This window comes from Anolis carolinensis, unplaced genomic scaffold (assembly GCF_035594765.1).
Source record: "Anolis carolinensis isolate JA03-04 unplaced genomic scaffold, rAnoCar3.1.pri scaffold_10, whole genome shotgun sequence".
In the NCBI taxonomy this organism is placed as follows: Eukaryota; Metazoa; Chordata; class Lepidosauria; order Squamata; family Dactyloidae; genus Anolis; species Anolis carolinensis.
Genome location: NW_026943821.1, coordinates 16,084,072 through 16,110,226, shown reverse-complemented (window position 1 = coordinate 16,110,226; position 26,155 = coordinate 16,084,072). Strand labels below are relative to the sequence as shown.

Sequence of the window (26,155 nt, the reverse complement as noted above, 5' to 3'; positions counted from 1 at the left end):
ATGAAATACCTTGAAATAATGCTCATAATAATACTGCTGTTAGTTACAATGTCACAGGTTTGAACTCCATTAGGTGATCATGAGAAAAGGAAAACAAAGGCAAACCTTCTCCCAACAAATCTTATCAAAGGTTTGCCATAGAGTCACCCTAAGTCAGAAGTAACTTGAAGGCACACAACAGGCTTAAATTATTGCAACGGCTCCACATTTTCATGTGATTGTGGCACTTTTGACATTACCACAGATGAACCTGAAGGTTTTCCCCTGACATTAAATCTAGTCGTGTCCGACTCTGGTGGTTGGTGCTCATCTCCATTTCTGAGCCCTAGAGCCGGCATTGTCCATAGACACCTCCAAAGTCATGTGGCCGGCATGACTACATGGAGCGTCGTTACCTTCCTGCTGGAGTGGTACCTATTGATCTACTCACATTTGATTTTTTTTAACTGCTAGGTTGGCAGAAGCTGGGGCTAACAGTGGGAGCTCACCCTGCTCCCCGGATTCGAACCACTGAAATTACAGCCAGCAAGTTCAGCAGCTCAGTGGTTTAACCTGCTGTGCCACTTAGGGCTCCGGTGAAGACCACCTTAAAAACCAGGAGTTAGGTCCACCATAAATGTATAGCTACAACATTGTGGTTGGCTACAATCCTTATTCAGGATCATTGTTGATGAAGATAATGGCTGGTATCCTGTTCAGGATTCACACTGTTGTAAGTTGGGCTAACAGCATCCTAAATGTTGGAATTCTTATTTATGGCTGTTGTACCACATCATATTTTGAAAGAGACCCAAAAAACAACATAGTATACCTGGTATTAATGACTGGAGAAAGTAGCATTTTTATTTATATAACTCCATCTATGTACATTGTAATATGATAAGAGGCACTTGTCAGGCTCACAAGGGTCAAAAACATACAAGGGGAGCAGCAAAGGCATGAGATTAAGGCCCTTCTAGATAGCAGTAAGGACAACACTGTAAGACTATAAGATGCTGGATTGTGTAGGTCTTCACAGCTGTGTGACTGCTGCACAGTTTTACTAAATTTAAATGGGCAAATGTTAAGTATTGCCATCTGCTGGGGAGAACCCAAACTGAGCATATTCGGCTTGTCCGCACTGGTATACAGAGTTTTTGTACAAAATATAAGTATGTAAAGAGAGAGGTATGTGGAGCAGCTAGATGATGGAGATAGGACAGGTGAATTGTCTCTCATGATGAACGTGCCAATTCCTTTCATCCCAGTTCCATCTCTGGTGAAATTGTTATGCATGTTTTTGAAGCACAAGCAGGGAAAAAGGATTTTGCATTACTGTCAACAAAAGGTTGCTGTGAGATTTCTGGACTGTATGGCCATGTTCCAGAAGCATTCTCTCCTGACGTTTCACCCACATCTAGGGCAGACATTCTCAGAGGTTGTGAGGTCTGTTGCAAACTAATTAATATATCTGTGGAATGTCCACAGTGGGAGAAAGAAGTCTGATTGAGGCAAGTGTGAATTTTGCAGTTGGCCACCTTGATTACCACTGAATGGCTTGCTAACACCTCCCAACAAAGGATTCCCTCAGGCAGGAAGCATACAGGCTTTGAAGCTGCAAGGCCATTCAATGCTAATCAAGTTGGCCAATTGCAACATTCACACTCTGACAAGACTTCTTTCTCCCACCCTAGACATTCCACAGATATATAAACCTTACTTGCCAAGTTTCCAACAGATCTCACAACCTCTGAGGATGCCTGCCATAACTGTGGGTGAAATGTCAGGAGAGAATGCTTCTGGAATATGACCATACAGTCTGGAAAACTCACAGCAACCCAGTCATTCTATCCATGAAAGCCTTTGACAACACTATGAACAATGCTTGTTATTTTACCATTCAATACTCAAGGCAAAGAAGAGAACTAGAGAATTGCTCCACTCTTGTGCTCCAAGACATTCTCACTTCAATGGGGATTTAGCGTGGAATTTAGAACAAATCTGCATCGCATTTGCCAGCAATACTACAACCAAAGGTGGAGGCCAAAGTTGGCAGCACATATGTCCAGATATTGCTGGACTGTAGCTCCCATCTCACCTCAACATTGGCTAGAACTGATGAGATTGGCAGCCCAACAATATCTAGAGGACTTGGAGGTGTGCACCCTTGATCTAAACAAACAAACAAACAAATAAAAAAGCATGTTACACTCTCTACTGACAATGATTAAAAATGGGCAGGAAAGATGGGACAAAGCTACAATTGCATCTTTTTTGCCCTTCAAGCTATCACTCATTTCTCTTCTTTATTTCAGAACAAAGGTATGGATTGACATTTGAAAAATTTCCAGATATGGGACTATATCTCTATCTTATTTTCCAGATATGGGACTATATCTCTTCCAGATATGGGACTATATATCTAATGTTTTACTGGTATAATTGTTTTATAGTCGTGCTATTGATATTGATTGTCTTATCGGGTTAGGCCCCATGTGAGCCGCCCCGAGTCCCTTCGGGGAGATGGGGCGGGGTATAAAAATAAAGTTATTATTATTATTATTATTATTATTATTATTATTATTATTATTATTATTATTATTAAGGAAGTAGCACCTTTGGAGGACACCAGAAGCAAAGGCCAATCTAAAAACTTACACTTAGGGTCCTCTAAACTGCATACCACACAATAATAGCATTTTGAGTTCAATTCAATGGTCATGTGCTAGATTTGGAAAATCAAATCCTGTGATGTGTAGTATGGTGATGCAGAAGGCCACTCTGGCTGAAAATTGTAATAGAGTAGAGTCTCATTTATCTAACATAAACGGGCCAGCAGAACGTTGGATAAGTGAATATGTTGGATAATAAGATGGGATTAAGGAAAAGCCTATTAAACATCAAATTAGGTTCAATACACAGTAATGCTATGTAGTAATTACTGTATTTACGAATTTAGCACCAAAATATCACGATGTATTGAAAACATTGGCTACAAAAATGCGTTGGATAATCCAGAACGTTGGATAAGTGAGTGTTGGATAAGTGAGACTCTACTGTAATAACAATGCTAGGGAAAAATTTCACATTTGCCATTTTGTATGTGTGCATTTGGCAAAGCTGGAATCGGAGACGGCAGCAAAGTACAAGATGATCACTTCTTGCTGTAACTCTGACAACAATCAGGCCCGGGGGAATTGCAAAATCAGAGCTGGTGAGTTAGGACTGCATTATTTATCATCACTTTAAAGAAATAGCTTGCTGTCATCTGCTCACCAAATTTGCTCTTTTATTCATGCTTTGGTAGCCCAGATGAAGTCATGTCACTGTTGCTTAGTTGAAATTACAGTTGGCCCTCTTTGCCTTGGAGAGAGAGAAAAGGACTTCTATGCCATAATACTGAAGACCCACAACAAAGAAGTGGTGTTCCATATTCATTGGTGAATTGTGCTCCCATCTGCATTGCAATGTGCATCTGGGTAGTGCCAACTGTTTCTCAATCTGGGCACAACACAAATTGTCTGTTAGTCCTCAAACTGACACTGCATGCTAGCAGTCAATTAAATTAACAACTGACTTTGTGTCTCTGGTAGCTGTTTTTGGTCCTCCATCTAGGACAGTGGTTCTCAACCTGTGGGTCCCCAGATGTTTTGGCCTTCAACTCCCAGAAATCCTAACAGCTGGTAAACTGGCTGAGATTTCTGGAAGTTGTAGGCAGAAACACCTGAGGACCCACATGTTGAGAATCACTGATCTAGGATGAGGCGTACATCAAAAGAGCAATACCGTATATACTCAAAGATAAGCTGAGGTTTTCAGCCCTTATTTATGACCTGAAAAAGCCTCCCCCGGCTTATAATCGGGTCAAGGCCAGCAACGGAGCCTGCAGGCTATTGCTTGCAATATGTGATCTATTTCTCTCTTCTCCTCCCTTATCAGTGTGTTTTCTTTTGCAAAGCCTCCCTCGCTCTTAATCAAGGGAATATTTTGAAAAGAGAGACACCCTTGCAAGTCAGGAAGAAGAAAAATATATATTCATTAATCTTATGAAAGCATTTTCCCCTTAAATATTTGTTACAGATATATAGGCATTAACCCTTTGCAAGCTTTTGCAATCTCTATGTACCTTTATATGTGTATCTATCTATATACATTAATTTTATATATGAATTTCCCCTCATATGTTTGCAAGTCTCTGCAAATATCTATATAAAGAGAGATGTCTGGATAGATATATTCTTACCTACCTATATATTGGTCTTGGAAATATTACAGGGGGGAAATGAACACACAAATATATATAGACATATCTAGATAGATATGAATTTATATATATATATATATATATATATATATATATATATATATATATGCTTGCAAATATTGTAGGGGAAATGCGCACACAGAGGGGATTTGCAAACGTTTCAGAGGGAAATGCATATGTGAAATTAGTGTCTATAATTATAGATCTATATCTAGCTTTGCATTGTTTATATAAGCACTAGCTGTGCCCTGCCACGCGTTGCTGTGGCCCATTGGAATTTCACTGAATAGCTCCGATTTTTGGGGGGTTTTAGTCATTTTTGGAGGTTCGTGACGTGATATTTTGTGGTTTCAACCTCAAGGCGTGGATGATGGATTGTGTTGTAAAATTTCGAGGTTGGGGGGTGTTTAGTTTTGTTGTTTTGCTCGGTGCCAGAATTCCATCACTCTTTTATACATAGCTAGATTGAATGTTTGCCTGTTACTATGTTGGAAGCCGGCCTGAGTCCCCATGGGGAGATAGGGTGGGATCCAAATGAAATTTTTATTATTATTATTATTATTATTATTATTATTATTATTATTATTATTATTAGGTTATTGTTGATACCATATTGTTTTTGTTGCCCCTACTTTTCCACTTATAGAGCTAGTTTATTGCTTTTCTTTGAAATACGGTAAATATTCAAAAACATTCAACTTACTGATGCCTTGATTAATGAAATTTTATTGGTATCTATTTTTATTTTGAAATTTACCCATAACTGCTGCATTTCCCACCCTCGGCTTATACTCGAGTCAATAAATTATCCCAGTTTTTGTGATAAAATTAGGTTCCTTGGTTTATATTCGGGTTGGCTTATACTAGAGTATATACGGTACCTTAAGATAGGACAGTTGGTTGGTGGCTCGCCTACAGATCTTATATAGGTATGGAGAGTGCTTGCCCATCACACTGTTGAGCTTAACAACAGTATGACAATGCAGATTTTAACACGGAAAGGGTCCCTGTTTGGACTATAACACCCACAGTCTTCCTGCTGAAGGATTCTGGCAAGTAACTTTCTTGAGCTCTGCCCACTGACTAACACTAGTATCATGCTTCACAACCTCTCTCCCCTTGAAAGAAAACAGCATTGGGGCAGAAGTTTAAGCCACAGGGACAGGGAGGGAAAACTAATGGGCTAAGATCAAGATGGAGGCATCAGGCCTGGAATTTGCTGGGTTTGGTAGAAAAGACGGAGGCATTGCGGGGAGAGAAGGGTGATAAGGTTGTGCAACGCGGTGCAAGGAAGGCAACACTCTGGATCCAGGGAAGAGTATGCTGGGAGTAACCTGGAAAGAGAAAAAAGATATTAAGTCTTATGAGAGGAAGTCAGAACGGTCTTCCAGACCGTTCTAAAGAAATGCATGTTCTCACAAGATAGTGTAGTTTTTTGAGTTTGGCCAATTGTCATCATCTTTGGGCCCACTTGCTCCACTCTTTTGGAAGGTTGGTGACCATTTCTTGGTTCTGCACTAGGTCTCTACTGAAGGTTTTTAAAAACCTTTGCTGAAATGCTCCTTGGACCCCTATGCACTGCTCCACCTCAGCAATTTATTACGGTCTATGACCAGAATATATAGAAATGGGCACAGGTGCCTGAAAAGGGGAATCGCAGTTCCCATAAAAGTCAGATAAAAGAACAAGTTAAAAACATGCTATAATAAAAACAAATTAAAAGCAGACTATTAGCAGGGTTAGCTAATAGTAAATATCGATCCACTAAGTGGCTCTGGAGGGGGATAGAGGGAGCATTTGCAGTCTTTCAGTTATAACAGATTGCTCTGGCTACAGGCCCTGTGAGGTCAGTCATCGTCCGTCTGATAGAAATTGCTGCCGCACAGAACCTGGCGACACTATAGGTTATTGCAGAACAGGAGTCTGAGAGCAGCAGAGAGGTGTAGTATCTTTCAGTGCGGCCTGGATGTTTTAAAAGCCAAGGAGTGATGAAATTGATTCTAATATCTCTATAAAACATACGCTGGAGGAGCACGTGCTCGATAGTTTCGATATGGCCAGACTCACAAGGGTCCCTATGCACTGATACATTATTTCTTAGCACCTATTTCCCCTCCTATTTATCCAATCCCGCATTATTCCAGCCGATTCTCTGACACTTGTCCATGCACTTTAGGCCCTGAAATGTGTATTTTCATAAACCCGACCCCTTTTTATCCATAGTGGTTGATGTTTGTATCATTACCTCATTTGCACAGTCATTATATGTTTTATTGTATGTTATGTTTTAACATCCCTTTGGGGAGATGGTGGCGGGATAGAAAAATAAAATATTATTATTATTATTATTATTATTATTATTATTATTATTATTATTATTATTATATTGTATAACACAGCAAACAAGATCGATATGCTGGATTTCGTATCACAAAATCACAAGTCGAACACTTCCCAAGTGTCTAGGACTGTGTGATGTATTTTTGGATGCAGATCCCAGTAGAGTGGCCTTTTGCAGTTGGCAGATCGTAATTTTGTCAATGTCTATTGTTTCCAAATGCCGGCTGAGATCTTTTGGCACGGCACCCAATGTGCCGATCACCACCGGGACCAGCTGCACTGGTTTCTGCCAGAGTCTTTGAAGTTCAATCTTGAGGTCCTGATAGCGGCTGAGTTTTTCCTGTTGTTTTTCGTCAATGCGACTGTCACCTGGGATGGCGACATCAATGATCCAAACCTTTTTATTATTATTATTATTATTATTATTATTATTATTATTATTATTATTATTATTATTAATTTGAAATGCATTCTTTTAACCTCTCTGATTTTTTAAAAAAATGTCTTTTTAGAGTTACAGTGAAAATATGCCATTTTACTGATACACTATAACTCTACACACACAAAAACAACAAGGAGCATGGTAAAGTCTTCTTCTCTGGAAGTTTTTATGCTGAGTCTGGATGGCCATTTGTCAGCAGTGCTTTGATTGTACTCCTCTGCATGGCAGGGGGTTGAACTAGATGGCTGTTGTGGTTTCTTCCAATTCTGTAATTCTGCAAGTGTGTGGTGGCAGAAAGTACAGCTTGTCATGAATTCCAGAAGAAGAAAATTAGCCCAAATTCCCCATCTCTGACTTAAAGAAATTAGGTAGCAGGAGATGGGAAAGACACACATACACACATGATGTTTGCACATTTTTGCATCCAATATATGACTTACCATCTCAGGTGTCTTCTACCTCATCCTGGTGGATAAACCTAGTAGGGATGCAGAGAGATACCAATTTTTACTGCAGGGATTGCTCTTCTGAAATGATGAGTTCTTTCCTTTTGCTGCTATACCTCAGGCTGGGACAGTCTGTTGCCCGCAGTGTGTGTCACATAAGAGAAAAAAAGCAGGCCCAAAGCCCATCTTGTTCCAGAATGAAAGATTTAGTAGACACATGAGACGGGAAACTAATAATTCCCACTGCGAAGGTCTATGCTGTCCTACGGGCAGCCTTAGATTGACAAATGCTGCATCAAAACATCATAAGATTAGCAAAGTGATTTTCTCGTCTCATGTTTTCCCAGAGGTTGGGAAAGTTAACTTCTAGAGCACAGCTCCTGTTATCCCCCAGTTTGCATGGTTGCTGCCCATGTTTCCTAAAGGATTTGGGGAACAGTAGTCTTTAAAAAGTCAGTCTGTAACTTAAAATATAACTTTTCCATGTCTTTGGGAAATATGAGACAAGAAAGCTCAGGTTTGAACTCAGCAATCTCCTTGTAAATTCACCCCTATCACAGGGCTCTTCCACACTTGTGAATTTATAGCACTATCATTCCATTTTTATTGCTGCATCCTATAAATCCTGGGGTCCATGGTTGGAGGGCAGGCACCTGGACTCTCTGGTTGAGAAGCATCCCTTCCTAGATTGCAAATCCCCAGATTCCATAAATTGTTGCAATGGCAGTTAAAGTGGAACAATAGTGGTATAACTAGGTGATGTGCTTTCTCCCCTTTCTCATCATGCATGGAGATATTTGTTTTTCTGTCTAAGGTATCTTTACCCATCCTGTTATGCAAGGAAGTATTTATTTTATTTATTTATTTACAGTATTTATATTCCGCCCTTCTCACCCCGAAGGGGACTCAGGGTGGATCACATTATACACACATAGGGCAAACATTCAATGCCCATAAACACATCAAACAGAGACCAAGACAGACAGACGCAGAAGCAATTTAACCTTCTCCTGAGGGGATGTTCGATTCTGGCCACAGGGGGGAGCAGCTGCTTCATCATCCACTCTGACGGCACTTCCTCATTCCAGGTTGTAAATTAGTTAAACTTGCCTCCCCACTTTTTTAATAAGTGGTACCTTATTTCCTACTTGATAGATGCAACTATCTTTTGGGTTGCTAGGTCAGCAATGAGCAGGGGCTATTTTTTTATTTTTAATTGATGAGTGCTCACCCCACCACGGGCTGGCCTCGAACTCATGACCTCATGGTCAGAGTGATTTATTGCAGCTGCTCAACAGCCTGCGCCACAGCCCGGCCCCCTACTGTACTGACATATTAGTATAGCAATCTGAGCTTGTTAGGTGGGGAATTTAAAATTAAAAACTTAACTATGACCAAGACCACTTCCTGATGAGGATGGTCACATGGCCTGCTGGCCCTGGTCAACTCCGGTCAACCAGTTCAGGCCACTCCTATCACCTCTAATAACACCAATGCAAAGTCGTTATTGGGACGCCCACAAGAAAAAATCTGAAACTCATTTGGATCTTTGGTCACATTACAGGGCAGAATACCATTCTGTTTGAAATGCTTTAAGGCCTAAGAACTGATGCAAATCACCATGAAAGTCATGTGTCAGGATAGTAGCCAACATGAGGTGAGTACAATTGTTTTTGCCCATATAGAAAGGCCTTTAATATTTGAAAGGCTATCATTCCACATATTTTTTTTTTCGTGTCAGGAGCGACTTGAGAAACTGCAAGTCGCTTCTGGTGTGAGAGAATTGGCCGTCTGCAAGGACATTGCCCAGGGGACACCCAGATGTTTTGATGTTTTTATCATCCTTGTGGGAGGCTTCTCTCATGTCCCCGCATGGAGCTGGAGCTGATAGAGGGAGCTCATCCGCGCTCTCCCCGGGTGGGATTCAAACCTGGCAGCTTGCACATCAGCAACCCAACCTTCAAGTCACAAGGCTTTAATCCAGTATGCCACCTAGGGCTCCATTCCACAGATATATAAACCCCACTTGCCTAGTTTCCAACACACTTCACAACTTCAGCAACTCAGCTATTGAATATGTTTGCACCTTCTCTAAATATACCAAACATAATGATGTTTGAGGAACCTGTAATCTGATGTAGCAATAGGCTCAAGTGTATACAGTAGAGTCTCACTTATCCAAGCCTCGCTTATCCAAGCCTCTGGATATTCCAAGCCATTTTTGTCATCAATGTTTTAATATATCGTGATATTTTGGTGTTAAATTCGTAAATACAGTAATTACAACATAACATTACTGCGTATTGAACTAATTTTTCTGTCAAATTTGTAGTATAATATGAAGTTTTGGTGCTTAATTTGTAAAATCATAACCTAATTTGATGTTTAATAGGATTTTCCTTAATCCCTCCTTATTATCCAAGATATTCACTTGTCCAAGCTTCTGCTGGCCCGTTTAGCTTGAATAAGTGAGACTCTACTGTAGTTAGAAGTAGGAAAATAAAAGGATGATTGAAAGACACTAGATCTTACGTCGGATTGAACTGCGTAGGGTCCCCTCTTCTTCATCAGGTTCACCCGTCCTAAGAACAGAAATTGGTTGGTCATACTGAGCTTTTCCAAGTATCCAATAATATTCACATTACACATCACAGTCAAACTACCGTATATACTCGAGTATAAACCGACCCGAATATAAGCCAAGGCACCTAATTTTACCACAAAACAACTGGGAAAACATTGATTCCAGTATAAGCCGAGGGTGGTAAATTTCAGAAATAAATATAGATACCAATAATATTACATTAATTGAGGCATCTGTAGGTTAAATGTTTTTGAATATTTACATAAAGCTCAAATTTCAGATAAGACTGTCCAACTCTGATCAAATCATGATTCTCATCTTCTTCAATGTAAATGTGCTTATGTATCCTTTTAATAATAATAGAGTAAAATAATACATGTAATAATAATAATAATAATAATAAATACATGAAAATAATACAAGTAATAATAAATAGAGTAAAATAATAAATGCAATAATAATACAGTAGAGTCTCGCTTATCCAACGTTCTGGATTATCCAACGCATTTTTGTAGTCAATGTTTTCAATATATCGTGATTTTTGGTGCTAAATTCATAAATACAGTAATTATTACATAGCATTACTGAGTATTGAACTACTTTTTCTGCCAAATTTGTTGTCTAACATGATGTTTTGGTGCTTCATTTGTAAAATCATAACCTAATTTGATATTTAATAGGCTTTTCCTTAATGCCTCCTTATTATCCAACATATTCGCTTATCCAACATTCTGCCGGCCCACTTATGTTGGATAAGTGAGACTCTACTGTAATAAGATCAGAGTGAGAAAATAAATGTATTAATAATAATAAAATAGAGTAAAATAAATGTAATAGTAGCAACAATAATAGAGAAAAATAATAACTGTAATAATACAAATAATAATAGAGAAAAATAATAAATGTACCATATATTCTCAAGTATAAGCTGACCCAAATATAAGCCAACCAGGACCCTCACCCGAGTATAAGCCGAGGGGGGCTTTTTCAGTCTTAAAAAAAGGGCTGAAAAACTAGGCTTATACTCGAGTATATACAGTAATTTTGCTGACAGGATGAGATCAAATGAAGAACCAAAACCAGATAACTACTGAATTTAGGGTGCCCTCTCAAATGGCATGTATGTCTTCAAGACACCTGTTGACTTGTGACAACCCCATTAATCTTATAGAGTTTTCTTAGGCAAGGAATACTCAGAGGTGTCTTTCGGGCTGTGTGGCCATGTTCCAGAAGTATTCTCTCCTGACGTTTCGCCCACATCTATGGCAGGCATCCTCACAACCTCTGAGGATGCCTGCCATAGATGTGGGCGAAACGTCAGGAGAGAATACTTCTGGAACATGGCCACACAGCCCGAAAGACATACAACAACCCTGTGATCCCGGCCATGAAAGCCTTCGACAACACTCAGAGGTGGTTTTATCATCTCCTTCCTCTGAAATATAGCCTAAAGCACCTGGTATTCATTGGTAGTCTGCCATACAAGTACTAACTACAGCTGACCCTGCTTAACTTCCAAGATCAGATAGTATCTGGGACCCTTAGGATATTTACTTAGGTCTTCACCAAAGGCTCACTGCGCCTGCAATCTGGGACATTTTGCACAAGCAAAGCAATTGCTCCCCCTACTGACAGACAGGGGAGATTAATTGCTGAACACAATGATCACTCAAGATGCTTTCATCACCATGGTAGGGTCAGCGCTCAGAAAAGTTACTTTTGGAGACCATAACACCCAGGATCCTGCAGCCACTATTCTGACTCTGGGAAATATATACATATGTTTTGGGGAGGGGAGATGCACCAGTAAAGAAGTTACAACAAAGAACAGGGATTGTTACTCCTTTCTATTGTACCCCAAAACATATTCTCAATCTGTATAATTGACTGATGAAAGGGACTGAAAATTGTAATGGGATGGGGATGTAGCCATTTAGGAAGGGTTGCATTTGGCTTCTGATAAGTTTTCAGGAGCTACATTTCAGTGTTGGGCACCGTGTGACCCTAAAGGCCAATGTACAGTAGAGTCTCACTTATCCAACACTCGCTTATCCAACGTTCTGGATTATCCAACGCATTTTTGTAGTCAATGTTTTCAATATAACGTGATATTTTGGTGCTAATTTTGTAAGTACAGTAATTACAACATAACATTACTGCGTATTGAACTACTTTTCTGTCAAATTTGTTGTATAACATGATGCTTTGGTGCTTAATTTGTAAAATCATACCTATTTTGATGTTTAATAGGTTTTTTCTTAATCTCTCCTTATTATCCAACATATTCGCTTATCCAGCATTCTGCTGGCCTGTTTATGTTGGATAAGTGAGACTCTACTGTATCTAGCTTTAAAATATTCAAATGAGTAAATAAGCCTCGGAGCCTCCGGTGGCTCAGTGTGTTAAAGCGCTGAGCTGCTGAACTTGCAGACCGAAAGGTCCCAGGTTCAAATCCAGGTAGCAGAGTGAGCACCTGCTGTTAGCTCCAGCTTCTGCCAACCTAGCAGTTTGAAAACATGCCAATGTGAGTAGATCAATAGGTACCGCTCCGGCGCGAAGGTAACAGCGTTCCATGTAGTCATGCCGACTACATGACCTTGGAGGTGTATACGGACAACACCGGCTCTTTGGCTTAGAAATGGAGATGAGCACCAACCCCCAGAGTCGGACACGACTGGACCTAACGTCAGGGAAACCTTTACCTTTACTTTAAATAAGCCTTGGATGGGCTTTTCAACTTTTTAGAATGGAGGAAAAGCCACACAAAGTAATCATGGTAGAGTTGGAAAGGGAGCCATGCCTTTTGCCATGCTTACAATGGGTTTGTATCCCACTCTCCTTATTAGATCAGGCTGTAAGCAAGAGATCACAGGACTACTCAGAGTATTTTGGTGTGCTACACATTTGTTTATTTATTCTTAATTGGAAATATTTATATATTGCCTTCCAGTGCACTGTGGTCCCTGTGGGGATACACAACCGAATAAACAAAGCACATATTTAAACAATGTATTTACCTGCAATACCATATACTATAACCGGAGCTGCTAGAAAATTGGAGAGGCCTTCTGTGCCATTATGGTTATAGTAAAGGTAAAGGTTTCCCTGACGTTAAGTCCAGTCATGTCTGACTCTCGGGGTTGGTGCTCATCTCCATTTCTAAGCTGAAGAGCCAGCATTGTCCATAGACGTCTCCAAGGTCATGTAGTCAGCATGACCGCATGGTGCGCTGTTACCTTCCCACCAGAGTGGTACCTATTGATCTACTCACATTGGCATGTTTTTGAACTGCTAGGTTGGCAGAAGCTGGAGCAACAGTGGCCGCTCACTCCGCTCCTGGGATTTGAACCTGGGACCTTTCGGTTTACAAGTTCATCAGCTCAGTGTTTTAACACACTTCGTCGCTGGGGCTCCTGGTTATATAGAAGGGAAATTTCAGCAGGTGTTGTGGCACAAAACACCAACTGAATTCCTCAGAAGCCCTCTTCATTTTTCATTCTGGCAACCCTAACAGTAGCAAATGCCTCCATGGCTGAAAGGAATAATAATAATAATAATAATAATAATAATAATAATAATAATAATAATAGCTATGCATTGTTGTCTCATGTCTGTATGGTGCTCTTTTGAAAAAATATCTATGTACAGCTGCGATGTGCCAGTTAATGAAGTAGACAAAGGATCTGTTGTAATTCATCTTTATATTGTTGAAGTGGAACAACTGTCCTGACCACACACCCGATTAAGAGTTTGAAAGGAAAGGACCTACCTTTGTTGCTGGTTGAACTTGCAACGACAACGCCGACCTAAGATAAAAAATAAAAAGTAATTCTAAGCAGAGTAGAGAGCTTCGCAAGTTGACCAAAAAGGGAGGAAGATAGGAATTACAATTTTCCAAACATCTGGGTGTGGAGTGCAGACAAATAGTTGGAACATAAAAGAGCTTACATTAGAGAAGGCCTATACCTCAGTGGCAGAATACATGGAGATATTCTTCATACCCAGGTCCCAGCACCTAATGACTTTATTTATTTACAACATTTATACCCCGCCCTTCTCACCCGAGGGGACTCAGGGTGGCTTACAAAAATTGGCAAAATTTAATGCCCAAAATGTAATCATAAAAACAAAACAATATAAACAGATCTATTAATAACATTGTTAAAACACATTATAAAAACCTTAAAAACGTATATATAACGTTATATATAAGGGCTGGGATGGGCTCTAGGATGGAGACCTTAGCACCACTATGAACCAAAGAATTGATCTAGATCAATTGGGCCAATGGGGGCTATGGAACTTTCACCACAGAAAACAAAGCAGGTATTTCTACAGCCACATTTCATTAGAGAACTATGTTAGGGTCAAAACAGATGTGTCCTCTAGACAGTGGCCCTGATGGACCATAAGACAGTTTCACTGGTAAATACTGAAGGCTCTACTCACTGAGAATTATGAGAATGCCAAGCAGGAACAGCACAACTGCAAAAACCAGGCCCCCAATTCTTAACGATTTATAATCTGGGGAGAAAGAAAAATTGGGGTCAAAATTAAATTTGGTTGTGGATGTGAAATCAAGCCTAAATCTTTTCTTAAATGTTGCTCACCAGCATCACCGCTGGGCTTACACTTAAAGCAGACTGTCTGAATTTTAACATTTAGAAAATAAAAATGCAAGACATTCAGTCATCTCCTCGGGTTCTGCTTAACAGGTTCTGTGCTTACATTCAATTTCTGAGGAAGGCCGTTGGTAATCTTTCACTCACCATAATGGAAGGGATCGTGGGGCACGTCTTTGGGTGGCGGAGGTTCTGAAAAAGAGAGACAGAGTGAAAGAGGGAGAGAGTTATAGCCACAGCCTTGACTGTTCTTGCAAATAAATTCCCTAAATGAACATTATTGTTTTATTGATATAAATAATTGGGCTTTATAATCTGCTTTTCAAAGAAACCAACACAGAACCTGTGAAAATGTATCAGAAACGCTTGTCTCCTGAGAGTACAAGTCTTTAACTATTGAAGGACCATTATCTTGAGACCACAATTTCTCCCACATGAATCCACCTATCGCTTAATTACATTTTTCCTTAGAACATCTTCTCTTGGTCTGTTGATCCCAGTCCTCCTGAGATGAGGAGATAGCATCTAAGGGTGGTCAAAGGTGAGGTGGTTTTTGTATGGAAAAAAATGGAATTTTCTGCCCAACTTCTGGAGATACAGGAGGCCTGTTCTCTTTTATATATGGCCACCCTAGCAATATCCGGACTGGCCCCAAGGCCTTGTGGTGGATTGTGATACACAACTCTCTCTTCCAGCAAGCTGTTGAAGGTTGCTGCAATTGGTAGTAGCTGGTTGCTGCAACCTGAGGTTGCTGCAATGGGTAGTATCTGATAGGATGCTGACTGCTGACCGCTACTCTTTTCTAGCTGCCCATAATAGCAGTAGATAGTCTAAGTCTAAGTACAGCCACTACTGGATGGTGAAGCAACAGCTCCCCCTGTGGACGGAATCGTGAAGCTGGAAAAATGTTTAAAATGCCTCTGAGTCTGTCTAATGTATGTTGTTTGTCTGTTGGCATTGAATGTTTGCCATATATGTGTTCATTGTAATCCACCCTGAGTCCCCTTCGGGGTGAGAAGGGCGGAATATAAATACTGTAAATAAATAAATAATTAATAAATGTCTTTTCCCACACACATTCTAGTCTTACCTGCAACTGTAGAGCCTATCAAGATCCCACAGAGAGGAAGAAGGATCCACAGGTCCATTTCTGTCCTGAAGAGGCAAGAAGATAAATCAGTCTTCTGGTTGGGGCAAAGAAGAGAATTCTGGTCCTTTAATTCAAGTGAACCTATGGCTTTGGAACTCCATGTTAAATAACCTGAACAAAATTTACCAATGCAATAAAAGCGATATATGATTTACAAAAGGCTAAACTAAGAATTAATGGACAGATGACAGAGAAGTTTGATATACTTAAGGGAACTAGACAAGGATGTCCCTTGTCACCATTGATATTTATAATGTCATTAGAGCCATTAATGAAAGCAATAAGAGAAGATCAAACGATTAAGGGATGTAAAGTTGGTAAATATGAATATAAGATAAGAGCCTTCGCAGACGATGTACTTGGGATAATGGAAGACCCAAGTAAAAATATAATAAGATGGATGCAGAAAATAAAAGAATTTGGAGCAGTTGCAGGATTTAAAGTTAATAAGTTAAAAACAAAATTACTAACGAAGAATATAGAGAAGAAAAAACAGGACATGATTAAAGAACAAACAGGCCTGGAAATAGTTAAGAAATTTAAGTATTTAGGAGTATGGATAACGACTAAAAATGGACAATTGTTAAAGAATAATTATGAAGGAATAACCTGAACAAATCTTAACCATTGTGGGTATGATGGATGTAGCAGTTCATCAACCCTTTGTGGGTCATTTCAAACTATGGAAGAGCAAAGCGTCTTTAAACATCTCACCCATAGACTCCCCAATCCAACCCACTTTTTAGATATGCATTATTTTGCCATACAGTAATTCAGTTTTACTAGCAAACTAGAGGTTAAACCATCCCATCATAGGATATACGGGCATATGCTGGTATATAAATTGTGATAATGAAATGTAGGGGGATACTTTTTTTCATGTCAGGAACGACTTAAGAAATTGCAAGTCACTTCTGGTGTGAGAGAATTGGCTGTCTGCAAACACATTGCCCAGGGGACACCCAAACGTTTTCATGTTTTTATCATCCTTGTGGGAGGCTTCTCTCATGTCCCCGCCTGGAGCTGGAGCTGATAGAGGGAGCTCATCCACACTCTCCCTGGGTGGGATTCAAACCGGCAACCTTCAGGTCAGCAACCCAACCTTCAAGTCTTCAGTCCTGCTGGTACAAGGGATTAACCCACTGCGCCATCGGGGGCTCTGAGGGACATGAAAACCCCTCATTTAGATATTGTTAAAATATGTGATTTATTGCTTATTTCACATGGACTCAGAGGTTCCCCATTACATTCGCGCAACACATCTACACACTGAAGCATCACACAGTTTGGAAAGCTCTGCCTCAGAACACAAAGTTAGCCAGGTAAAAAAAAGGAAATGGATAGGAAACAAAACTGTTTCTGGGGCAGCCGGCGCTGTAGCCATGATTTCACATCCTGAAATGGCCGAAAAACCCTAGGGACGGAGAGCAAAGCCCTGTTGCCATAGTGCTGAGGCTCCTGTTAGTACAGAATATCCACTTTGCAATGTTTACAGATGATAACCTGTCTTCAGGGTCACAGAAACATATATTCATAGGACTAGAAGAGACAACGAGGGTCATCCAGTTCAACTCCCTGCCATGCAGAAATATATGAGCAAAGCACTCCCTACTGATGACCATCCAGCCTCTGTTTTAAATCCACTACACTCCAAGAGAGCCTGTTCTACTTTCCAACTGTTCTTAACCATCAGAAAGTCCTTTGTAATGTTTACATGGATCTTCAATGTGATATCCTTTCAGATATTTAAACCCAGCTGTCAGGTCTCTTTTTAACCTTCTCTTCACCAAGCTAAACATACCCAGTTCCAAAGGTCACTCCTCATAGGGCTTGGCTTCCAAACCTTTGATCATGTTGGTGGCCTTTTTCTGGACAAGTTCCAGTTTGTCAAACTTTTTAATGTGTGTTTTTCCACATTCATGGGGCGCCTGTGCCTCTAACCACAGTGAATGTGGATGACTGGCTGTACTTACAAAGAGGCTGAAGCCTTATTATCTTAATGTGTTGTCGAAGGCTTTCATGGCCTCTGAGGATGCCTGCCATAGATGTGGGCGAAACGTCAGGAGAGAATGCTTCTGGAACATGGCCACACAGCCCGAAAGACATACAACAACCCTTATTATCTTATGCTCTCCATAGGACAAGGTAAGCCTGGTCCTCATAATTACCCAGGCATGGGGATTTATTGGGACATAGAGCCCATTTAAACTGACTACATAGGTCACTGTATGGTTAGATCAGCCCCACAGATCAAGGGGGTCCCCCTTAGGGTCCCTGCCAGTTCTGAGATGGCTTGGAAAACCCGTATTGGGCCACTAAGCAGCTTGATGTCTAGTTATTGTCAGTGTCTCTAGGCCGAAGAGCCAGTGCTGTCCATAGACACCTCCAAGGTCATGTGGCCGGCATGACTGCATGGAGTGCCGTTACCTTCCCACCAATGGGAGTGGTACCTATTGATCTATTCACATTTGCAAGTTTTCTAACTGCTAGTTTGACAGAAGCTGGGGCCAACAGCGGGAGCTCACTCCGCTCCCAGGATTCGAACCGCTGACCTTTTGCTCAGCAAGTTCAGCAGCTCAGCGGTTTAACCCACTGCGCCACCGGAGACTCCACCAATTATTTTATTTTTCATAAATGGAAGGAAAATGTAATCAATTTTTTAAAAACACATAGCTGCTTCCCTTCATGCAATTTAGTCTCCTTAATAATCCTCTGGGTTACAGTTTGCCTGTTATCACTAACCAGCAGGAAAGGAAACAGGAAAACTATCCTCCTCCCTTTCATTGTATCCCAATAAGGAAATGCTTTAACTCTTTCCACTACAAACATCAGGCTAGAGAATCTAATTCTACAAAAGTATTTTCGACAGATTGCCTCTGTTTAAAAGCTGCTATAGAAGGAGCTTCTACAACACTCTGAGGCAGAGAGTTCCACTGCTGAACAGTGCTTACAGTCAGGAAGTTCTTCCTAATGTTCAGGTAGAATCTCCTTTCCAGTCATTTGAACCCATTGCTTACACTTGAAAGTCCCTGAATAGACTTAGAAGTGGAGTTGGCGTATTCAAACCGGCAACCTTCAGGTCAGAAACCCAACCTTCAGGTCAGGTCTTGTGACCCAGGAACTCTCAGAAATTACCCCCCTCCCCCTCCCCCCCAAAAAAAGCCCTGGAAACCCAACATCTCGAGAGTTCACTTCTGCTTCTTAAAGAGTGTCATAAGAGCTGTTCAACAGTGGCATAGACAACAGTGGTGTAGACCAGGGGTCCCCAAACTTTTTAAGCAGAGGGCCGGTCCACAATCCTTCAGACTGTTGAGGGGCCGAATTATCATTTGAAAAAAACAAAACAAATTCCTATGCATACTGCACATGTCTTATTTGTAGTGCAGCAACAACAACAACAACAAAAAACACAATACAATATTTAAAAATGAAAACAATTTTAACCAACATAAACCTATCAGGATTTCAATGGAAAGTGTGGGCCTGCTACTGGCCAATGAGATAGTTAAGTGAATTAGGGTTGTTGTTGTTGTGTGCCTTCAAGTCATTTCAGACTTTGGCCGAGCCTAAGTCTAAAATTAATTAATTATTTACTGCATTTATTTACTACATTTATATCCCACCCTTCTCACCCCAAAGGGGACTCAGAGCAGCTATATGTACATACAATATATTATATTATTAGCATAACACAATATTAGCACTATATATTACTATATTGAACTATACCACTATACTATTATATAATATGTAATATATAACATATAATTAATATTATTATATGGTATTACTATTAGTATTATATTGTATAACATAATATTATTATCAATATTATATGCATATACAATATATTATATTATTAAAACTGGGATAAAATATTATATTATAAAACTGAGGGCGGGGGCCAAATAAATGACCTTGGAGGGCCGCATCCGGCCCCCGGGCCTTAGTTTGGGGACCCCTGGTGTAGACTCTCCTGCTTTAAGGTAAAGGTAAAGGTTTCCCCTGACGTTAAGTCCAGTCATGTCTGACTCTGGGGGTTGGTGCTCATCTCCATTTCTAACGTGAAGAGCCAGCGTTGTCCGTAGACACCTCCAAGGTCATGTGGCCGGCATGACTGCATGTCGCGCCATTACCTTCCTGCCGGAGCGGTACCTATTGATCTACTCACATTTGCATGTTTTCGAACTACTAGGTTGGCAGGAGCTAGAGCTAGCAGCGGGAGCTCATGCTGCTCCCGGGATTTGAACCTGGGATCTTTCAGTCTGCAAATTCAGCAGCTCAGCGCTTTAACGCACTTCGCCACCGGGGCTCCTACTTTGGAGGTCTTTAAACAGAGCTTTGATGGGCATCTTTCAGGACAGTGTCTAGGACTAGATGGCACTTGTAATGCCTTATAACTAAGATTCTGTGAAAAAAGGTTATTGAATCTGGGGATTCTCTGAAGTATCTATTCACACTCTCTTTTGTCCAGAAAAATGTCATTTTGGAGAGTCTGGGGACACTGAGAACCATAGAAGCATCCTTTATTGGGTGAAAATTCCACACCCTTCAGTCTGGAGATGGAGGGTTCTGAAATACAAGTGCTAACTTGGGAAGGACTGCATTGACAGTCTTCTGAAATTTAAAGAAGCCAAGGGCTGCCTGAAAAGCTATCCACCTCCCAGTTTGAGAGCTGTGGCACAGGATCACAGAAGACACGTGTTCCCAGTTGGGGAAACAGGGAAGAACTGGGTTGCCTGGGCAATGCACCCTTACAGAAAACGATTGTAGCTATCTGCCACAGCAGCTGGAATGTTTTCCCCAATTTGCTTTTATTTTTTCCTGATCTTTAATCCCTGTTGTTTGTTTCTGTAGCTCCAAGCAATGCCTTAGCTTTTCCCTGGCTGCTCAGCAACTGCTTCCCTTTCCCAGCAGGGAGGACATTCTTGGAGGTGAGGTTGCTGGGCTGCCGGGACTCACCCCAACAGGGTTGGCCGTGCCAGGAGAAAGGCTGAACTAACTCTTCCTCCAGTAGTAATCTGTAATCCCAATAATGAGGCAACAGACTCTCAGGCTTTCCCCACCCTGCCTAATCACACCTTGAACTCTCCTATTTGCCATGTTTGCCTGAATATTTCTAAATGACTATAAAATGAAATTAACCACGGGAGTAAAATTTCCCCGGAGGGCAGATTTCTTATTTTTACTCTTTCGGACAGAGCAGTTCTTCTCAACCTTTGATCCTCCAGATGTTTGGGACTTCAATTCCCAGAAGTTCCAGACAAAATGGCCAGAATTATATGTTTTGAAGTTGTAGACATTTAGAGGACTAAAGATGATGATGATGATGATGATGATGATGACGACGACGACAATATTAACAATAATAATAATAATCCTTGCAGCCCAGGAACAAGGCCAAGATCGAAAAATCAGCTGATGACCCAAAATGCAGACTGTGCAAGGAAACCGATGAAACCATTGATCATATCCTCAGCTGCTGTAAGAAAATTGCACAGACAGACTACAAACAGAGGCACAACTATGTGGCCCAAATGATTCATTGGAACTTATGCCTCACTCCCAGCAGTAAAGAACTGGCGGGATCACAAACCTGCAAAGATAATGGAAAATGAACATGCAAAGATACTGTGGGACTTTCGAATCCAGACTGACAAAGTTCTGGAACACAACACACCAGACAATCATCACAGTTGTGGAAAAGAAAAAAGTTTGAATTATTGATGTCGCTATACCAGGTGACAGTCGGATTGACGAAAAACAACAGGAAAAACTCAGGACCTCAAGATCGAACTTCAAAGACTCTGGCAGAAACCAGTACAGGTGGTCCTGGTGGTGATTGGCACACTGGGTGCCGTGACAAAAGATCTCAGCTGGCATTTGGAAACAATAGAGATTGACAAAATCAGGATCTGTCAACTGCAAAAGGCCAACTTACTGGGATCTGTGTGCATCATCTGAAAATACATCACACAGTCCTAAACACTTGGGAAGTGTTCGACTTGTGATTCTGTGATACGAAATCCAGCATATATATCTCGTTTGCTGTGTCATACTATGTCATTGTGTCAGTAATAATAACCCAGACTGACAAAGTTTTGGAACACAACAAACCAGACCTCACGGTTGTGGAAAAGAAAAAAGTTTGGATTATTGATGTCGCTATACCAGGTGACAGTCGGATTGACAAAAAACAACAGGAAAAACTCAGCCGTTATCAGGACCTCAAGATCGAACTGCAAAGGCTCTGGCATAAACTAGTATAGGTGGTCCCAGTGGTGACTGGCACACTGGGTGCCATGCCAAAAGATCTCAGCCGGCATTTGGAAACAATAAACATTGACAAAATTACAATCTGTCCACTGCAAAAGGCCACCTTACTGGGATCTGTGTGCATCATCTGAAAATATATCACACAGTCCTAAACACTTGGAAAGTGTTCGACTTGTGATTCTGTGATATAAAATCCAGCATATCTATCTTGTTTGCTGTGTCATACTATGTCTTTGTATCAATAATAATAATAATAAACTTTATTTATAACCCACCCTCTCACCTCAAAGGATGGTTTATAAAAATAACAAAAATGGCAAACATTCAATGCCTAACAAATAACAACAATCATAGCAAAACAAAGACTAAAATAAACACAATATAACTTATAAACAACCAAAAGAGCTGTTCAACAACAGAACTCAATGCCTCGGAGTGTGGTGGAAGCTCCTTCTTTGGAGACCTTTAAACACAGACTGGATGGCCATCTGTCAGAGGTACTTTGACTGGGCTTTTCCTGCATGGCAGGGGGTTGGACTAGATGTTCCATGCAGTCTCTTCCCACTCTTCTAAAATTTGAAAATTATTGGGATAGAGTTCGTTAACACACCTGAAAGCTGCTGGCTAGTTTAGGAAGTAAAGAACAGACAACTATAGCTCTGTCCTCTAAGAGAGAATAGTCAAAGATTGAAGAGGACAGTTGAAGAGACTGTTACAGTAGCCTTCGAACCAGAGCTTGGAAAAATTACTTCTTTGGATGAGAATTCTCATCCACGATGTTTATAATGCACAGTGCACAGTCAATAATCCACCTTTGCTTCACTTTATTTATTGATAGGGTTGGCTCTGTTAGATTTCTCCCACGATCATTCTCTGAGGAGATAGATAGCATAAAAATGTAGCGAAACACGTGTCCGCCATCCTAAACTCTATGAAATGCAGACAGGATAGAGAAAACAAAGGGAACAACTGAGTTTCTGTGAGTTTTCCAGGCTGTATGGTCATGTTCCAGAATCATTATCTCCTGATGTTTCACCCACATCTATGGCAGGCATCCTCAGAGGTTGTGAGGTCTGTTGGAAACTAGGCAAATGGGGTGTACAGTGTTCCCTCACTATTTCGAGGTTCACTTTTCGCGGATTTGCTGTTTCGCGGTATTTCAATAAACTCTAAAATCTATATATATAAAAGAGTGATGGCATCAGGGCAGCAGACAAAACAACAAAACTACAGGCCCCCCAACCTCGAAATTTGACAACACAACCCATCATTCACGGCTCTAGATTGATACAACAAAAAGAAAAGAAAAATAAAGTCCTAATTACAGGGAGAGGAATAATAGTTTTTATCCAATTGTTGCCAGTTTGAAGGCTAAGCTCCGCCCACTTGGTCTCCTAGCAACCTACTCAGTTCAGGGGACAGGCACAGTTAGGCCTCACTTAGGCCTCTTCCACAGATTATCAGATTTTAACTGGATTATATGGCAGTGTAGACTCAAGGCCCTTCCACACAGCTATATAACCCATTTAGAATCTTATATTATCTGCTTTGAACTGGATTATTTTGACTCCACACTGCCATATAATCCACTTCAGTGTACATACTAAACATAAAGACAACCATACAACAGACATTCAATACCACCACTACCTCAACCATTTCTCACCAACACCACCAGACAATGTCACAGCAACGCGTGGCCGGGCACAGCTAGTACTATTATAAATCATAAAAATTTACAATTTACAGCCTAAGGAAGGGAGGAGGGAGAAGCCAAAGGGAGAGAAAATGTGCCCAAGTGACAACGGGAGGAGGAGGAGGTGATTTATCAATACACAATTTGTTGATAAAGACTTAAAATAGTGTATAACTACTAAAATAATGTATAAATATTAAAATAAATATAGTGCCCCTACTTTGCGGATTTTCACTTATTGCAGGTGGTCCTGGAACCTAACCCCAGCGATAAGTGAGGGAGTGTCCAGGGTGGGAGAAAGAACTCTTGTCTGTTTGAGGCAAGTGTGAATGTTGCAACTGGCAACCTTAATTAGCATTGAATGGCCTTGCAGCTTCAAAGCCTGGCTGCTTCCTGCCTGGGGGATTCCTTGGTTGGGAGGTGTGAACGTTGCAATTAGCCACCTTCATTAGCACTTCATTAGTGTTTCCAGCCGTGAAAGCCTTTGACAACACTAAGGGAACAACTCTGTTAATACCCCTGCCTTGCACAGTGAGGGTTTTTAAAACTTCCCTAACTTTCCTGGGTTTCTAAAGAGCAGTGTTCGGCTGCTCTCCTGTGCCTCATTTTGGACAAACCACTGTCACCAGACATCAGGGTTCACCCTGTGGGGTTGCCTTAGCCAGAACTCCCAGAGACACAAACTATTGCAGCCTATTGCAAAAGACAGATACTGAAAAGAATTCAAGAATTCTAAGCCCAGGAATTTGATCCCAGTGCCAGAACAGAGACAGAGCATATAGTCCTTGCAAAAAAGAGTACACTCGCCAAAGATTTTTTTTTCCTTTTCAGCAGAATAAATTAAGGTGGAGTAAGAGAAGGGAAGTCTTATTCTGTTGCTCCTAATGATAGACAACTGAGAACCAGAAAAGCTTGCTGATCTGCAACAAACCCCTCAGAGATGTGTTGGGATATCCAGAGCCATCTATTGCAGTGTTCAGCTTTCCTTGGCTCTGATGGGTCCAGAATCTAGGACCTTTTCTCTCAGCACAGTGCATGGTTCCATGGAGCTCTGCCAATTCTGCTCATTTTGGCATAGAACAAAAGGATTCTATCTGCGGGCCTTTAAAACCTTACTTTTTAAAACTGTTAATAGGGTTTTTTATTTATTTCCATTTACACGTTCATAAAAAAAACAGTGAAACAAATCTATATACATGTATATATGCATGAACCAATACAATACTTCCTAACGGGCTCGGGCTGTGGCACAGGCTGGGGAGCAAGCCAGCTGTAACCAGCTGCAATGAATCACTCTGACCAGGAGGTCATGAGTTCGAGGCCCGCTCGGAGCCTATGTTTGTCTTGTCTTTGTTCTATGTTAAAAGGCATTGAATGTTTGCCTATATGTGTAATGTGATCCGCCCTGAGTCCCCTTCAAGGTGAGAAGGGCGGAATATAAATGCTGTAAATAAATAAATAAATAAGTAAGTAAATAACATTTCCTACAGTGTTATTGTACTTGCCACAGAATTCTCTTCCTTTTTTACAGTCCACCATGTGTGGAAGAAAGTTCCTTCCTATTTTTTTTACATTTCCAGCACTTGTTGTTTCTTCCCTGATACATTTTAGCTAGTTTTGCTGGCAGCAGGTACCAGCTGTTTTATTTAAAAAATCTCTAAGGTCGTACTTTTTAACTTACTTTTTAAGACTACAGCTCCCACAATCCATAATATAGGCATTTCTGGGACTTGTAGTCCAGAAATAATCTCTTTCGCAAGCCTTTGCAGGATTGTGCCCTGGTCTATATCTGTATCCTTTGCTGTCATCTTGCCAGCTACCTCCCACTTACCATCCCCTGGCAGCACAATGGGATAAACCAGGGGTCCCCAAACTTTTTAAAAAAGAGGGTTGGAAGAGACCCTTTGGGCCATTGAGTCCAATCCCCTTCTGCCTTTGTGCACCGAAAACACAAGCAAAGCACCCCTGACAGATGGCCACCCAGCCTTAATGTTAATAATAATAATAATAATAATAATAATAATAATAATAATAATAATAATAAAGAGGGTTGGAAGAGACCCTTTGGGCAATTGAGTCCAATCCCCTTCTGCCTTTGTGCACCAAAAGCACAAGCAAAGCACCCCTGACAGATGGCCACCCAGCCTTAATGTTAATAATAATAATAATAATAATAATAATAATAATAATAATAATAATAAAGAGGGTTGGAAGAGACCCTTTAGGACATTGAGTCCAATCCCCTTCTGCCTTTGTGCACCAAAAGCACAAGCAAAGCACCCCTGACAGATGGCCACCCAGCCTTAATGTTAATAATAATAATAATAATAATAATAATAATAATAATAATAATAAT

At 40.6% G+C, this 26,155-nt stretch overlaps 1 protein-coding gene across 1 annotated transcript in view; it reads right to left on the bottom strand.

Moving 5' to 3' along the window:
* Positions 1–817: 817 nt before the first annotated feature.
* The window catches only part of fxyd1 (FXYD domain containing ion transport regulator 1), a 33,416-nt gene continuing 8,078 nt past the window's right edge, over positions 818–26,155 (bottom strand). The window contains exons 4-10 of the mRNA XM_008117090.2: positions 15,768–15,832; positions 14,825–14,869; positions 14,505–14,579; positions 13,825–13,861; positions 10,004–10,053; positions 7,466–7,503; positions 818–5,577 (exon numbers count right to left, since the gene is read on the bottom strand). Coding sequence (XP_008115297.1) covers positions 7,481–7,503; positions 10,004–10,053; positions 13,825–13,861; positions 14,505–14,579; positions 14,825–14,869; positions 15,768–15,832 — 295 coding nt within the window. The 3' untranslated portion in view covers positions 818–5,577; positions 7,466–7,480. The remainder of the gene's footprint in view (positions 5,578–7,465; positions 7,504–10,003; positions 10,054–13,824; positions 13,862–14,504; positions 14,580–14,824; positions 14,870–15,767; positions 15,833–26,155) is intronic.